The sequence below is a fragment of the Plectrocnemia conspersa genome, unplaced genomic scaffold (genome assembly GCF_051122295.1).
Source record: "Plectrocnemia conspersa isolate PC_06_02 unplaced genomic scaffold, ASM5112229v1 ptg000001l, whole genome shotgun sequence".
In the NCBI taxonomy this organism is placed as follows: domain Eukaryota; kingdom Metazoa; phylum Arthropoda; class Insecta; order Trichoptera; family Polycentropodidae; genus Plectrocnemia; species Plectrocnemia conspersa.
The window spans coordinates 12,529,319-12,547,954 of NW_028277165.1; the positions used below are offsets into that span (position 1 = coordinate 12,529,319).

Here is an 18,636-nt window from a genome sequence, read left to right on the forward strand (position 1 = left end):
AGGTGTTTGATATAGAATGCTTTACCCAATGAGACTGAATCAATATTCCAAAAAAAGACTAATAATAATGTTTATTTTTTAAACACAAACATCTACATTTATAAACGTAGAAAAGCTAACATATATCAATACTTAAAATATTTAGTTTCAGGGATAAATGGGTACCAAACCCCGCTTATTCGTTTATCCTTTTTCATTAACAGCTTAAAGGGGTGAGTACTTTCAGTCTCGAATTCTCTTTTTAGAATTTCAACACACTTTTCGCTTTTCTGCTTTTCTTCTGTCATGTTTTTGTGATGAATGATCTTTTCTCTCTCTATTTCCATCTCCTAAGGTTTAGAAAGTAACAATTTATGATTCATCTTATGATTATAAATATAAAATTCTTACCTTTGAAAGGATTACGTCTCTCATTTGCTTCTTTAAAAATTCATTATAAGATTTCTTCATGTTAGCCGATTGCTGTCTTTCAAGCTTCTCAATTTCTTTAGTCTTATTATGAATCTCAATTCGATGGACTCTCTCCAACTTAGCTTCTTCCGATTGTAACTCCATCAGTCTCTTCCTCTCTTCCATTTGTGAATTACGCTCCTTGATTATGTCCTTCAAGAAAGCGTTTCTTTTCTTATTCAATAAAACTCTATCTTGCTCAATCTTTGTTGTTAATTTGTCTGCATCTTCATTTATTGTCGATTCAATTTGCTTCTCTCTGTGTTCCTTGCTGATTTTAACGTTGATCAAATGCTTATTGAAGAAATCAATTTGCTTTCTTTCCTTTTTCTGTTTAAAAAAGATAATCAGTAATTTAAGAAAAATGAATGCCACATAAAACATACCTTGTCGAGAAATTTCTTCGTCTCGTCGAGCCTTTTCTCAGTCATTGATTTTTCAATTATAGAATTTTCTAAAACATCTTCTTTCATCTTCGATTGTAACTCTTGATCTTTCATCACACTTATTTGTTTGATCAAGTCTTTTCCCAATGAAGCCTTAATGGCTTTCATTTTTACTTTTTCTATAAATTAAATTTATTGAAAAAAGTTGTTGTTAAAAGAATTTAAAATTACACACCTTCTAAATCGACTTTGTTTAATCTTTGTGTCAAATCTGCGCATTGTTGTAATTCTGCTTGTTTTTCATGTAGCAGATTCTTCCATTTTAATTCATTTGAAAGTTTAATTTGCGAATCCAGGAACGCTTTTCTAATCATTTCATCCTTTTGAATTTTGCAGATTAGTTGCTCTTCCATTTTTTTCTAAGAATTATAAATATAGTAAAAATCTAATAAATTAAAAATAAACACAAACTATTAACCCTGGATTCTGCATCTCTCAACATTATGTTATGCCACATATTATCCTCATTTTTCTCCTGCAGTTTAATCATTTCTTTCTGTTTCATTTGAAATTGTTGCATCGCTTTGGTCTCCACTTCTCTGCGATTTGCCAAAATTGTTCTAACCTCTTTACATTTTGCCCTAAAGATACATTTTATAATTAGAAAATAAATTTAATAATAAATAATTATTTATACATTACATATCAAGTTCTAATATCTTCTTGGCAAGATACTCCTCTTCTTCTTTCAATTTTGCTTCATCGATTTTTTCGTTTTTCTCTTTTTCTTCTTTTCTTTTCCTTTCAATCGAAATAGCAGCTCTTTTCTTAAACTCTTTATTCAGTTCATTTTCTTCATTGTTTAATAATATCTTTAATCTGAAGAAGCTTAAATGTAAATACCTTAAACTTTGAATGATCATAAAAAAAATAATACCTATTTCTTCTGGCTTGCAAATTTTTCTCACAATCTTGTAGATCTAATTTTACTCTTGCTTTTATCGTTTTTGATATATATCTGAACATAATAAATTAAAATAAAACCCTTTGATTTATGTATATTGTATAGTTTTTACCTTTTATTAACACCTTCCAGTACATTGGAAGCCTTGACTGTGTAACTTTTTTTGATGTTGTCTTCTATGGTCTTCTCTAATTTTAGAGATCGAATTTCAATTGCTCTGCCAATGATATCAGTACCGACGTTCAGCATTATTGCAGTAAAATGAGAATAAGGGCAAGTATGTATTGTGTGATCAATACGGTTTCTTTAGTGATTAATAACAAGGTGTCCATAAAACATCTTTGAAACTTTTAACACGGAGTTTTATACTGCAAGATAGTACTTTTAAGTAGATTTCTTAAAAAATACTAGGTAGATTTGTATATGGAATATAATGAAATTTGAGGACAAAATAACCGCCGTAGTTTTTACCATATTGATATGAAATTTGTACTAAAAATAGAAATTTTAAAAATCTCTGCGAAGTTCGCAATAAATCGAATCCAAATGATAAAGTATCACTGATTTCAGATGCCAGAACGTGTCACTACGATTTCAAAAGTAAACTGAAGTTAAATCAGTGAGTTATGAATATAAATAAAACCAAAAAATCTATTAAAAATGTTTTTTGAAATAATGATACAACACAGTACTCGAAAAAGCACATAAAATTAATAATTAACGATATAATTCAATATCTAACCCTCTGATGTTGGACGGTGACTGAATTAGTGCATATGTGATACATAACATTTCAAACCAAGATTATTTATCAATTAAAATTTATTTTCTTTTTAATATATATTAATAAACAGCGATTAACTGAAACAGGAAATTGACAAAAATACATTAAAGCAGGTGATGTAAGAATAAGTTGAAGCGAGGCAGAAAAAAATACCGACCCGTAAAGCGTTTCGAATTTCTGGATATGCATTATCTTAAAAAATATGTAACGAGTGAGTGTTTCAGAGGATAAATGATGTAAGACTTGACACAAGACTATTATTATTTTTAGTTTTGTATGAATGGATTGTCTTGGGTTATTAATATACACATATTTGGCGATCCTCTTAACCTTTTCTTATCTTAGCATTGAAATAAATAAGTAATAATAACCACTCATCGGCGCAACCGAGATATTTTGTCGAAAATCTGGAATAAATTCACCAATAAAATAAGTATTCTGAGATGAATTTTTGCAAACGGATACAAACGGGACTCAGTCGTGTTGTTTCAGTTGTGTTATGCACTCTCTCACTCACTATCGTCGCTTAACACGCAACTGAGCGAAAGGAAAAATATCTCCCGAACCGGGCCTGGTGCAGTGTAGACTAGTATCTCCCGAATTTTCCATAAAATCTGTCTATTCGTCTGTTTGTGCTGTTTAGCTAATGATTTTTTTTATTTTCAGCAATTTAATTTCACTAATTATTACATGTTGACCTCAACTATGAATAATTAAGGCGATATTTATGAATATACTGGTTTTCAATCATTAATCTTTGCATGCATATAGACTACACGGCACAGTAACGCACGGATTTACCTTTCACAGTGAGGGAATAGTTAAGGGCCCTGTTTGCCCCTACGGTATAGTAGTTACGTAACTGTATTTAATCCAGTTTTATACGTGTTTTTATTTAATTAGTTTTAAAATATTTTAAGCTATATTTACTAATTTATTGCATATGAATAAGTTTTATAGTAAAATGTCTAAATATAATGACTTTTAAAGGAATTGAATCTGTTGTCCTAGTTATCGTTTCAAAACAAAGTATATTATGATTTTATGTAAAAATACATATTTTTAAAACTAGATTAATAACTAATTTAAATATACTACAAATAAATAAATAAAGAGCAAATAATATTTTTAATTATATCGTTATTTTTATCAATGGTCAAAAAACGTTATGTTATGGCCAATAAGAAGGAGTAGCGCTTGGTTTGACAGCGCGCACGTTATACTATAGTTCAATTTTAATATGCACTGATAATAAATATATTAACAATAATTCTGAAACGAAAATGTCTGACGAAATAGATGAAAATCTAAATTCTCAGCAGTTTTCTATAATGTACTTACTACTATATAAATATTTCATAGATAAACAATCAAGTCAATAAATATACCTACATGCGAAGAAAGCATCTAATATAATTTTACTTATACAATAATTGTAGATGCTATGATGTTCCTGAAATGTTGTTGGGGAACGGCGACACCGCTGTGGAGCATTTCGGTAAATTTGGAAACATAGCCAAGATTGTCCTCCAGCCTAAAAGGAGGTCGTGTATTATTGAATATAACAGTCGAGAAGCCGTCGAAAAAGCTGTTTTAAACGCTGGAGCTTACGATGGTTTTATGTTTGATGTGATTAAAAAGAGGTATTACACATATAAATATTAATTATGTTTACTTAATTTGTAAATAATATAAAACTAAATGATACGCAGACGCCCTAAGGTTAATAACGATCCAGAATGGTTGCCAGATCCTGAAGTAGCCGCAGAGCTGGCTGCCTTGAGCAGAAACAATCCACAACCACCTCGTCTCAATAGACAACAAAGTATATTTAAATCAATAATGTAGTTAATTAAATGCGTATATATTATGATATAATTATGTTCAGAAATGGATATAGAATCATCGCCAATCCTACCGAGGAAAAAACCAGCACTTAAAAAGATTACACAGAAAAACATTGAACGTAAAAGGACCAAATCTATTACTAAGAGTGAAAAGTAAGCTATTTATTCTATAAGATTATTTTATCATTACCACTTGTCACTTTTTTCAATCCGGATTCACATAATTTTTATATAATAGTTACATTCTTTTGTCTTAAAAATATCCAATCTCTAAAGAAAAACATTGCTGCAATAAAACAATTAATTTTTAATTATGGAGTATACATTTTGTGTGGACTAGTATTTATAAGGAGGGTAATTTAATAATTTTTTTTTTTTAGTAAACCAGTGAAAACTACGAAAATTGTCAAAATAGACAATGACGAAATCAGGCAGTTGTTGAACAAACAATGGATAACTATAGAAGAGAAGCTTGTCGCCTTAGAGCTTCGTAATAAATTACTTCGTGTTAATTTGCCTAAAAGGGAAGGAGCACTCAAAGGTTGTTGTCCCGATATGTGTGCAGAGAGAGAAAGGCTTTTGCGGCAATCGCAGAGACAGGTATTTTACATTTATATCACATTCCAATGTATACGATACTAATATTTTTGTCCATATTAATCTTAGATAGCTAGCTTTGAAACGAGCGAGTCAGACCCGAACAGATTTGATCCAAAAAAAGCTGTAAAAGAATACAGTAGAAGCTCTGCTGATCAAGAAGAACCATTAGCACACGATCTACGACCGGAGCCTGTTCTTCATATGACTTTGTTATATTTATTGTATTATATATCTGATCTCTGCGATGATCTTGAGGTATATCTATTGTATATTTTTATTATTTATGTACTGTATTTAATTAACTATTATTTTTTAGACTTCATTATCAGATTGGTTCCATTTCATGTGGGATCGCTTACGAGCGATTAGAAAAGATATTACGCAGCAAGCTCTATGTTGTGAAGGTATTTTATTATAAGATTCATAAACGATTATAACATATTTATAATTAAATATATTTATTAAGGTTCTGTGTTACTCGTCGAGGCGTGTGCGAGGTTTCACGCTCATTGCGCTGCCCGTTTGACTGAAGAGCCACCTTCTTCGTTCGATCAGCAATTAAACACTGAAAACCTATTGAAATGCCTTCAATCTTTAAAGTATATGTACGACGATCTGAGATTACGCAATGATTCAGGGGCATGTAAAAATGAAGCTGAATTTAGAGCTTATGTTATATTGCTCAATATGCAAGACTCTAATTTTATGTGGGAGGTTGGTCAATTTTACTATTATATTATATATGAGGTCCTTTAAAATGTTTTTCGAACTTTAGTTTTATATTTTTTTGCGGCTCACCAACATCTTAATTATTTTAATGCTATTAACACTTTTTGAAGATTATTTTCTGGATTGTGTAAAGTCGAAGATATTTTGAACGGCCTATGTAATCTTAATTTTCTACTTTATTTTATGTATTATTTCAATTTAAGGTACAACAACTCTCACCAGAAGTTCAGTCATCAAAAGAAGTTAAATTCGCAATTAATATATTCACGGCGTTAGATAATAATAATTATGTGAAATTTTTCCAGTTGGTAAGGCAAACTACTTACCTCAACGCTTGCATTCTTTTCCGATATTTTACATATGTCCGTGCCAATGCATTGATGCGTTTAGTCAAGGCTTATTCTCCTCGCGGTGCTTCTTATTTCCCTGCCAACGATTTGATGGATATGTTGGCATTTGAGAGCTTGGAGAGTATGGAATATTTTCTCAATCATTACGGCTTGCAGATGAGCGCCGATCAAAACGGACAATATGTAATACTGGATAGAAATGCTAATCAAAACAACACGATGCAATACATGCAAGAGAGAGCTTTCAACTTAGTTGAATCTAAAAGGAAGTGTCCTTTAGGAGAGACAATATACGGAGCATCATTGCCGAGATATAACTTCAATAACTATAAGCTGCACTCTAGTTTCGACGCTAATAATTATTTTAAGCAAGAGTCCATCTTAGCTGAAGATCAAGGCAATGCGCCACCAGCCGATGTCGTAGTAGGCATCAGAAAAATTATTGATAATATAAATAAACCAGATAATCAAATTACAAATTTGAAAGTAAAACCAGATTTAAGCGAAGTTCAAAAACCTGCTCCTATGACCAGTTTTGTATTTGCTGAACCGAAAAAGACGACTAATGCAGCAAATCTTTTCAAATCTGCCATAGAAACGATGCCATTTGAAAATGTTAAATCCAGTGCATTTATTGTACCACAGAATAATTTCATATTCTCAAAGCCTGATATCGCTCCGCCTTTATTTCAATTGAACCAAGGCTCGAGTGTTAATATTTTTGGTAAGCCTACCGTAGATCTTGTGCCAGAAAACAAAAATATTTTCAGCTCCGTAGCATCGGATTTATTTTCTTCATCTGCACCAAAAAAATCCAACGCCTTTGAAATGCAGTCGAATAATGTGTTTGGAGGTAATCTGATTAAAGATGCGAATCCATTTTTGAAAAAAGAATTACCAAAGACAAACATATTCGAGAATATAAATTTAAAAATACCAGCGTTCGATAATAAGAAATTTGAAGACGAACGTATCAGAATCGAGAACGAGAATAAAAAGAAAGAGGAAGAAAGACAGTTAGAAGAGTTGAAAAAGGAAGAGTTGAGAAAAGAAGAGTTGAAAAGACAGGAGATTCAGAAAAAGATTGAAAGAGAAAAGGAAGAGGCAGAGAAAGTAAAACGAAAGGAAGAGATGGAGAAACTCGAAAAAGAAAAAAAGATCAAAGAATTTGAAGAATTAATTGAGAAGCAATCCAATCGCATCATGTCTAATATTGTTGAAGATTTCGTAAACGAAATATGTATAGCATCAATAAAAGATGAATTGGACAGATTGGACGAAATAAAGAAAGAAGCTCAAGAAATATGCAATGAAGTTATCATAGATATCTGCGAAGAGGAGTGCAGGAAAAGAATTATGATAGCTCGACGTTTATCGGAGATACGATTTCAGATATTGGCTCGATCTGTTATTAAGAAGTGGAAGTCTACAGTCGTCAAATCTAGGAGGAGACATTTACTTTTGGTTAATACCCCGTCTTGGATGCCTACTCAGCCACCGCCGATAGCTTCTACTAGTCAAACGGCTGCTTTAGAACGGATGAGGAACTTCCATCGCGGAAGAGTGACCGATTTGAAGGTTCCTGATAATAGAAGAGTTGATAAAATCGACGTCATAGATGTAGTAAAGAAGAATCTCTTCAACTATTCGCGCGATATAAATAAAAATTCTTTTTCTATAAATATATTTTGGAAAGTTGCCGTGTCGACTCCGAATAAAAATGAATCAGATTGTAATTACTATAATATGTTTATCAACGATGCATTGAGTGACGCCGAAACGATAAATGATGACGGTTTAATATATCTAAAAGAAACGTATTGCTTTAAAAAGATTCATGTGTCAATATGCAAATCTGATTCAAAATCTAACATAGGAGCTAATGGTATGATCTTTTATGGCAATAATGATCAATGTGATATATTGTTAAAGAGAATAAGGGATTCTATTAATAAAAAATCTGAATATCAACAATTTCCAATTGCTTTAATTCTACTTGGAAGAGAAGAATTGACAATAATTAAAAAGGAATTGATGGATTATAAAATTAATGGCACTATATCGTCGTTTAAGATCATTATAATCAATCGAATTGCTGATGTGATAGTATCAATGGCTACAAAAGAAGCACTTAACTGGCTATCAAAGAACATTTCTCAAAAACCGCCATTAGAACTCAATCATTTACATTTGTATTTAGATCAATGTATCGGTAAAGAATTGTGGTATAGATTTAAAACTGCGTTACATTCGCCCATCAGAGAAGCTTTCAAGGATATCAAAATTGTCACAAAGTTATATAATGAAGCTGTCGATAAAGCGATTAAGATAGCATGCAATGATAATTTACATAAATACCCTATTTTTCCTCCTGAATTTGAGAGATATCTGACGAGCAACTTTATATATCCAAAAGAATATGAATATGCACCCAAGAATTGGATGTCAAACATACATATGATTGAGAATTTAATAAAAAGCTTCAAAGTGATCGATTATAATAGCGAATGGCCGCCGAATGATTGGGAATCGTTCCAGATGTCAATCAAAAGCTTCATCGATCGTTTAAGCTGGTTCAAGAACAACGATAAAATCTTTCTTAAAATCTTAAGTGTCTTCATGGTAAACAATGATGAAATTAATGAACTTAGGATAGAATCTTCTTCTTGGTTGAATATTATGGAAGTTTTAGTAGAAGAAAAGATAAATTCATGTAATGCTGCTAACGAATCATTGAAAGTGGTTTATAACAGAAGAGATTTAGATTATTACCGGACCACTCCGTGGTGGTACAGATCGACCGTCATTAGAAATATTTGTCCATTTATAGAAGAAATCGATTCAAACTTTTTGGACGATACGATTGAAGATTTGGGTATATCCAGTTCTAAAAGAGCTAAGTTGGATTCGACTGTGGATTCGATTCCGGATGAAGAGTGGGTTTCGGCGGTCATGTCAGATCTTGATAAGTCGTATCAACAAAGGAGTGCATGTAATGAAATTTTAGATGAATTGGAAAAATCCATCGAGATGGAGAGCACGAGACAAGCTCAGATTGAAGAATATTTGAAGTCAGTACTCAATGAGAAGTGATGTTATTAATTTTTTTAATATTTAAAATATTTTTGTAATACTTGTAATTCAATTTAATATTTTGTGTGTAATAAAAAAATAATATGAATAATCAATTTTTTTTATAAATTAAATATTTTTTTATGAATTACTGGTATATACATATACGTGTTGCAGTTTAATTCCCAAATTTATGCTGCAGCCACAATGAAGTCAAATGGATAACTGAAGAAATAATGAGTTAAATAAAACATATATGTATAATATTTTTTTTAATTTGATTTAATGTAAACGATTTTTATAGAAAATAATACCAATAAATTAAAAAGTACGAAAGAAATGAACATTATAAAAAATATTGAGTCTCTGAATTGATACAAAAAAATCACAAAAGCCGAATAATATATAAAAAATATGTAAAATAAGTTAACGAAATTTAATAATAGAAAATTGTTAATAGAAATTATTAAAACAAAAAAGTAGTTGTATAAATCAAAGCAATAAAACGTTGAAAATCACTGATATTTCTGTATAATTTACTATAAATGCAATACAAAATAATAATAAAGAAACAACAACAGAAATTATTATGGAAAAAAAAGTAAAATTAACTCACTCCCGTGTGTATACTAATAAATTAATAAATGTGTATAAATTAACTCGCTACTAAAAGGGTTAAGGTTGTTTCTTTTTTAGTCTCTGAAGCATGAGATTAGTGTGGTTACGCGAAATCTTTCTATTGTATTTTCTGGTAAGGAAATGTTCACATGAAACGGTGTATTAATCCTTTGGATGCTATGATGTCTTAAAAATTCCTTTTTTTACATATTCATCGGTTCTTCCTATACTTTATTATAATTCAATTCATTAAAAAACGGTTTCATGCCATTGTCATATCAATGGGGTAAAAGGTTTACAAATTAATTTACTTTTTCGAGCATCATGGCGTCATCGGTCTAATGCTCGCGGTAACAGAGCCCTTTAGAGTGAAGTTTCAATTTCATGTGCTCATTAATTTTTAGTCCAGGTGTAAGCCAAGGTATTTAACACTAAATTTCCATTCTACGTTGTTACCACTTTAGGGAGGCGATGATTACGTTTCGCAAATATATTTCACTTTCAAACTCGAAATATTTATTAATTTTTTCTGTTATATTCGCAATTGGTAATACACTACTTAAATTCTATACTCGGTTAAAATAGCTGTGTTGTCAGTTTTTATTTAATATTCGATCTTAAGTATTATTTAAGCTAGCTGTGTTGTCAAAATACTAGATATAAAAAAGTTTGTATCAGAAGCCTGATGTTGTCAAGTATGTATATTAAAATACAACGATTCAAATGAGTCGGATATCTGTCCTGCATGGATAGCTTTAATTCTGCGAAGCAGAGTACAGGTAAACTACGACTGCATTACCTGGATGGAATTGTAAAGAATCTTCGAACGTTCTTCGTCACTGACTGGTACCGGCCGGTGAAAAAATTTGCTACATTTTAATCGTATCTACGCCGACAACCTGAAACGTTGGAGCACCTAAAAACCCTTATAGCTGAGAACGAAAGGATCGGCTGCTGCAAAAGGTCCAGAGGTGGCCATTTAATTGTTATTATTTTTCACAATTAATGAAATACAGCAAATGTTCGTTCAATAAAAAAATCTGAAGATATCCTTAAATTTGTTTGTATGGTTTTTTTTAAATGTTCGGAAACTGAAATTTGCTCATCCTTTAAATTAATAAAAAAAAAAGTTTGTTATTTAAAAGTATGTTATTTACTTAAACTAAAATGGCACTTTTGTAGATTATTGTAAATAAATATCACATATTTTTGAGATTCAGTTTTTCATATACACTAAATAAAACTTGTTAAATAATATTACGAAATAATTCTGCCTCGACTCGTTCCGAGGATAAATTAGTATGAATTTTCAACTTATTTTTCCTATATCTCGAGTTTTGGATTGCACAAAATATACAATATACAAAAACATGGTCTTCCGTTGACTGCATTAATCCAACTAAAGTCAATTCTACGGCCTCCTGTTGGTAATGTGCTAACATAGTCTTAAGTGTGGTGTAATTTTACATAATTGCATTGTCAAGTTTGTGGTAAAAAAATTGTTATGTTACTTTTTACAGCATATTTTAGCATTGTTCGTGGCACACAGGCTTTGGAGGTCTTCACACCATGGGAGACAAATTTCATCATCTATTTCACAAATTAATTTTTGAACCATGATAGTTTTCATTTGATAGATTTATTAGAGTATGTAAAAATATTGACAATAACACTGAAACCTTCTCATGTGTGTAAAATACGTCAATCAAATTATCAAGATTATGATAATTTCACGTCATAGAAATAACAAACTACACTATCCAAGAGGTCAAAGTCAAAGATCTATTCTAACCATTATGAGTTGTAATTTTTTAAAAATAAAACAAACATTGCTATTTAACAACATAATTTATTAACATGTTTAATTACAGATATTTTGCACACATGCTAGTTATAGCGAAAAGAACAATACGCAATGTCATATTTTCACTATGTTCTTATTAAGCGCACTACATGTTTTTTTCAACAATCTATAAAAAATAAACTTTCAACTAAAAAATAAGTTTTTCACATATCTGAAAAGAAGGAAAGTAAAGTAAATTAAAATAAAATAAAATTATAATATTGATTGACGCGTTGGATTGGTTTAAAACATACGATTGGATTGTTTGCATTGTCTAAGAGCTTCGTTGAAGCCTTCGCATAGAGTTAAGTCCGATTGGCCTTGGGCGCATTGCAAGAATTGTTTGATTTCCCAGGAGCAAGGGCCGCTGGGTTCCTGCGCCGCTGGGGCGCTTTGATAGCCTTGGGCCGGTGCAGGGGCGGCCTGCTGCGGTTCAGCTTCGGAACCGCCGCCACTGAACATGCCAGTCAATCCGTGACCAATGACATGACCCTGAAAAGTTAAAATCACATTGCCAATTATGTTTATATTTAGACTGACGAGTAGTGCAGTTATGTAACATATATGGCAGTATAAAAATGATGCAATATTCAGAATTTTGATATGATAATACTTACGACGGCAGAGCCTATGGCTACACCTCCAGCAGTAGCAGCCATTTGACCCATGAGTCCGGGGCCTTGTTGTTGGGGCGCAGCCGCCATGGGGGTCGCGGGCGGCGGTGCAACGCGAGCGGGCACACGCGACGGTGGCGGAGCGGCCCTAAAATTGATATATTATAATAAAACAGATAAAGATGGCTGCCATGTAGATTGAGGTTATATATTGATTTCAAGCTTAATCGATAAAACTGCGCATCATGAGCACATTTCGAATTATGTTGAGTACTATATTTGACTAAAATAAACCATGTGCGTCACTAATTGCGTGAAAAAAAATCTATGGCTGTCATTACAGAATTTAAGTTCAATATGTAGATTGGATTAAAAGTTAGGCTATAAATTATGGCGAATTTTGTGATTCTCGATGCTGACCTGCGGGGCGGGGGGCTAGCGGAACGTCCTCGTCGAGGCATTGTTGAATTCGTTTGAGCACTAGTTGACACTAATGTTACCCGTCAGCGTTCTGGAAGGAATCTGCCAAGATTCGTGAACGCAAGTAGTCATTCATTATTTTTGGCCATAATGCCGCAATTTTCGTCCATTAATTTTCTAGAAATTTCATTTATATATTACTTATATTATAATTGCACACTTGAAAATCAGCTTAGACCATTTCCAATAATAATCTTACAAAATATATTTTGAATACACAGCATTTTCTCGAAAGCAAGCCGACTCTGAGTATTAGACCTAAAATATAAGCCGAGTTTGAAAATGGTGAATAAAAGTGGAGGCATACTCCAAAAATCAGTCTAATAAATTTACTAATTAAAAATGTAACTTGAGTTACATATATGTATTTAAAGGAGTGCTTTATAGTTGACTATTTAATAGAGTAGAATATACTTTTATTTAGTACAGTTATTGAAGAGAAAGAATGTGATCAACCAACAAGTATATTTAAAATCAAGAAAGCATTTGAAGAGAATAGTGATTAATTATAATAAAAGTTCAGTATAATTATCTGTATACTTTATATTTTTGTGAAGTTTTCTTTATAATTTGAAAATACAAGCTTGTAAATTTTTAAATTAATTAATAGGCTTTATTCATTTAAATGTGGATATTGTCCTGAAGTTTTCAAGTGTTTCAATATATCAATTTAATCAACTGTAATTTTAAATTCTCCACAAAGATTGAAAGAAAAAACTTTGCGATTGTTAGAAATAAACTTTGGATATTATTTACATGTTTAACCGCTACCCAGGCGCGCTCTCACATATGAGCGCGAAAAAAATGTATAATTTTGGGCGAGCACACAGTAGTATGCTGCTATAGGTTCGCACCAGCTCGACAGATCCGGTTGCTAAAATAATATTAGTTCTTAGAGCCGGTTCTTAAATCAGGGAACTAGAAACAATACGTAAAAAAATTAATGTTTTAAGTGTTCCAAAACGAAAATAAATATCATGAGATGTTGTATTTTTCATTATGTCCGGTGAAATGTATAGATTTGTACACACATTATGTGTAGTGGCGACTGGCTGAATATGCTTGCACTCGTTAGCTAGGCATACACGGCCATTGCTGAAACGAGTGCAAAGTAACGAATTTATATTTTTTAAACAGACTGGTTAACGAATTTAGCTGAAGGTTAAAGATCCTCAAAAAACGTCAAACATATACGAGTGATGTACATATATACAATATATAAGCATGCCTGAACGTAATCACGGATTCTTCTGGTGATAGTAAAAAAGATATTGAAGTTGCGAAATGATACCCTCTGCAATAGGTATTATTCCTATCAAAATCTATCAAAACGAACTTATAAAGAATTTTAGAAACCTTAAGCAATTTGTAATTTCTGGTATTTTATATACCAGAACTGCGTTATAGTTTACTCCGGTCCATTATAAGTAATTTGAGAAGATAAATAAAGGCTGTTATTTAACGTGCCGGTCACTGGTGACCGGCACGTTATATATTTTACATTTTTTATTATGTCAAATCGATCTCGCTAGCGGGGATAGTTTATGTAACTTATGACCGCTGAAGAATCATGCAATGCTGAATTTTCATACCAATCTGAGCTGAAAAAATACAGTTAAGAAATCGTATAATAGTGTCAATATAACAGCTACTGATATTAAGCAACATTGTAAAATGGTAGTTTTTATTACTTTATACGTTTTATAACACTTTTTCTGTTCGTTAATGTGTTTTCACAGAGGCGGCAAAAACTCGACGCTATTATAATAATTTTAATTAGGGGTGGAAGTTAAATTTTATTTTACTTTATGTTCATCATAGTTTAATATATTTGTTGGCAAAGGTCGTGGAAATTTATATTATTTTGCTAATTGCTTTTTTTGACATATTTTTGCGCTCCTTTAATACGTATAGCAGAATTTCTCGGCGTACTTATTTTTGTCTGTATTCAAAGAAGCCAATTCTATGATATAAAAAAGTGAAACATAACTGTATTGTATATATGTATGTATAAAAAATATTAATTAAAATATTACCTTCTCGGAATGGTCTTTGATTTATTTTTAAAGGTTACGTCACTTAATAATTACATTAATCTTGGTATATGGTTTGTCTGTGCATTCATACTAAAAACGAATAAAATACTATCGTATGTAGTTCGGGAAATAACAATTCTTAGGCGGAAATTTTTGTATAAAATAATGAGATACTATACTTATAAAATTTTAATTTTCGTTGGTTTTAGTGTAGATTAGATTTAATCATCAAGAAAAAATAAACTCAATATGAAGTTACTGATGATCATGCCGATTTAAATGTTTAAAATATGACATATATGACACATATGTATAAAATATGACGCAAAATTTAGATTTCTGGATTTAAAATAAAATGTATATTTCTATAAGCAATCTATTGCATAGGCTCTCTTGTTACGACGTCAGGAAAATCTATCGCAAAACCACCCACCCCTCCTTACAAAATTATTATCTATTATTTTAGTTATATTTTTTTATTTAAAAAGTTATCTTTCTCGCCTTTAGTCAAAGTCATCTATAATTCTGTCAATATCTAATAATTGTGTTATATTGTTTTTAATTAAAAGTATACACATATCTTAAATATTTTTTTGACCATTTTTAGTTTACTGAAGGATTTTTTCACTGAAGAGGTGGTTACTGAAATATTAAATTCTATATGCTTTTAATTTGCTGATAAATTAAATCGTAAAATTAATTAAAGAATTTTTTAGAGGTTCGTTAATCTGGAACAATTTTATGCACTAACTATCTCACTTAAAAATCTTTACTGTCAATAAAATTTGGCCAGCCCCATAACGTCAAATTATTTTAAGCCCAATAGAGAATGGCGTTTATTATTGAAGTTGAAGCATTCGTTTAAAATTAATATTTAAAGTTCAAGTTTGTAATGACGATTTAGGTGCCCCTTTCGCCCCTTTGTGTATCGCTGGTGATCCATGGTGATTATTCCACAAAATATATGAAATATACATAAAATAATACTTACTACTCGTATTTCAAAAGTGGTTAAACTTCTATCAAACAACGTTTTTAAGTTTTCAACTATTACCATACAATAATTTTTCTGCGCAGATAAATACTGGAATCAAAATACGCGATCGTAATAGATATTAACAAATATCCGTGAGATAGACAAGAAATGTCTATATAAAGCAGAGTAAACTTAAAAACCGGGCTATTTGGGTGAAAACACCAAAAAAATGGGGTTTTCCCATTTTTTTGTTTATGCAAACTAGAGTTGTATGATGACACATTGACGAGGAACTGATAACATTCTTATGAGATAAGACATTACAACAGCTGAAGACTAGTATAAATAAAGCAATAGAAAAAATCTGTCATTTTTGAAATTCATAACTTTACTGTTAAATTCAGAACAGCTGATTGATTGCAGTCTTATAATAAGTCAAAAATAGTGTAGTGGCTGTCCCTTAGTGGACTTATCTGGAATTTAAATGAGCCATAAATCAGTTTAGAATTAACGCCATCACATTTTTGGGGAGTTATATAAAAAATAGGAAGAAAATAAAATATTTATACAAATATAGTTTCTTTAACGTGATTCTCTTTTTTCATATGTAATATGTACATATTTTAAAATTTTACTATATTCAAATAAATACAATAAGTTGTATTAATTGTATCATTATTTATAGAAGCATATAGGTTCTTCGTTTTCTTATACCTACTGTTTTTTTTTGTTTCTGACAAAAGAGAAAGTGAGAGTGAGTACATACTATTAAATAAATAAAAATAATTATTCTGCTAGTAAAATAAAACATTTTTTTTACTAATGCAAAATAATACTGAATTTTAATTAAAATGAATATTAGATTTCTTAACTGGGTGAAACCATATACATAGTACAAACAATTTCATTTTCTATTCGTCATAAAAAAACGTACTGCTAAAAAGACTAATTAAATAAAAATTGAGTGAATACATCAAAGGTCTGACGTCAATATTTGTTTTATTGAATCTATTTATGATATAAAATCACATGTTTTTTTTATGAAATATGTAAGTTTTATTCCACTATCGAAGATATACTATAGATATACTATATCCACTATAGAAATATGTAAGTTTTATTCCACTATCGATAGAATATTGCGACGATTACATTTACGTTTAAGGATTACGTATGGAGCTATTATTGTATCATATTATAATACTTATATTGACATAATCAACACATACACCCGTTTCTTACAATTAACTTAATAATAACATTTATTTATCTTGGGATTGTAAATTTATAAAGTGTTATATATTCTAACAATAAAAATACTGCCATTATAGACGCACGTCTTTATTCAAAAGGTGCAATTTATATTGAACAAGTTAAGTCACTTATAATAAATGTATTATAGGATAAAATGCTTCATTATTTTAAAACGTATCTAGTTCAACTATTGGAAGCAATTATTTATGTAAAATTATTTTTAATATATTATAATAATACATCTGTATGTATCAATTTAATACGTATCCACGTATTACACTATTTTAATAAAAGTTACATTAACACCTTTCTAAGAAAGTCATGTAATCTTTTTATCGATATTTTTATACCCAGAAAACATTTTTAGTGTTAATTAAACATGAGAATTTTACAATTTTATAATTTAATCTAATTAATTAATTTCTCATATAATATTTTTTTTTCAATTCTCGCTGTCTCGATTATCTCTATTTTATTAAATATTTTGAGCTTTATTTAAAACTCAAAATATTAAAATCACTGACCTTGTTTTAAATTATTATTTATCTACACTTTAAGAATAATCGCCCTATGATCAGGCCTACCGAGAGGGGGAGGGGAGGGGACTAATTTCCGGGGCCCGTTTTCTTGAGGGGCCCAACTCTGGAAAAAATCACGGCAAGAATATATTTATAAAAAATAATAAAAACCGACCTCAAATAATGAATCTGAACTAAACAGTTGTTTGAGATGTACTTATTATATATACTGATGTATTTCAGGTATAATTTCCTTTAACTCTTTTTTATACATATTATAGAAATAAAAGAAGCGAAACTTTGCTTTCAAAAGCACCCACTTTCTAGGTAGTACTTTCACAATAAACATTATTATTCAAAGGGACAGATTATAGCTTTTAGACGCGGCTCTGTTTGTGTTACAATTTGTTTGTAAATTATTGTAAACTTTATTACTTTTTAAAAGTTAAAAAAATATTAGACATATGAAAAAGTATTCAAAGAATGTAAAGTAATAGCAGAAAATTTAGGTCAAATACCTAAGGAAAAAGAAAATAAATAAAGAAAAATCAACAACAGCACTAGCTGAATTATTTAAATTTAATAATTTTATATATAGTATCATCGGTAATTTTACAACTTGATTTAATGGAGCAAAATAAATAAATAATACATTCAGTTTTATATATTTATTCCTAAAAGAAAATCTAGAATAAACGGCCTCGAATCTATCCCAAAAATAATTTAAAAATATGCATTTTCACCAGTAGTAGTAGTTTTCAACAGTGAAATTATAAATTATCTGGCAGGTGTTAATAAAGTTATATGATTTAAGCTCTTCTATATGGAGTTATATATATTTTTACATACTTATCATTATTTATTTATATCCGACGTATAAATGTTGCAGTGAATGTGTATTTTCAGTAAAGTTATATTTTTACTAGCTAAGTCCAAATACATTTTCACCAATAGATTTATAATTCTACTAGCGAAAATATAATTTAACTGTTGAAATGTCTATGAAACTCAATTTGACAGTTGCGAAACGTCTATTTGCTGTTCAAACCCAAGCCTAACCAAACCTAACCTAAGTTCAAAATACAAACTAACCCAACTCATTTCTCAGGGGTAAA

General features: G+C 30.4%; 3 protein-coding genes across 3 annotated transcripts; 1 reads left to right on the plus strand and 2 right to left on the minus strand.

Moving 5' to 3' along the window:
- Positions 1-54: 54 nt before the first annotated feature.
- LOC148238886 (uncharacterized) lies at positions 55-1,349 on the minus strand. The gene is made up of 4 exons (XM_088202300.1): positions 1,072-1,349; positions 837-1,015; positions 391-780; positions 55-329 (listed from the first exon to the last, which is right to left on the minus strand). The coding sequence occupies exons 1-4, from the start codon at positions 1,247-1,249 to the stop codon at positions 126-128; spliced, it is 951 nt and encodes a 316-aa protein (XP_088058426.1). The 5' UTR covers positions 1,250-1,349; the 3' UTR covers positions 55-125.
- A 2,414-nt stretch (positions 1,350-3,763) lies between these two features.
- Positions 3,764-9,291, plus strand: xmas (RRM_XMAS2 and SAC3_GANP domain-containing protein xmas). The gene is made up of 9 exons (XM_088185054.1): positions 3,764-3,917; positions 4,024-4,227; positions 4,297-4,409; positions 4,473-4,584; positions 4,812-5,031; positions 5,098-5,286; positions 5,348-5,435; positions 5,498-5,745; positions 5,964-9,291. The coding sequence occupies exons 1-9, from the start codon at positions 3,868-3,870 to the stop codon at positions 9,201-9,203; spliced, it is 4,464 nt and encodes a 1,487-aa protein (XP_088041180.1). The 5' UTR covers positions 3,764-3,867; the 3' UTR covers positions 9,204-9,291.
- Positions 9,292-11,629: 2,338 nt separating this feature from the next.
- On the minus strand, positions 11,630-12,781 carry Chchd2 (Coiled-coil-helix-coiled-coil-helix domain containing 2). The gene is made up of 4 exons (XM_088187361.1): positions 12,678-12,781; positions 12,261-12,405; positions 11,898-12,135; positions 11,630-11,815 (listed from the first exon to the last, which is right to left on the minus strand). The coding sequence occupies exons 1-4, from the start codon at positions 12,716-12,718 to the stop codon at positions 11,808-11,810; spliced, it is 432 nt and encodes a 143-aa protein (XP_088043487.1). The 5' UTR covers positions 12,719-12,781; the 3' UTR covers positions 11,630-11,807.
- Positions 12,782-18,636: the final 5,855 nt, after the last annotated feature.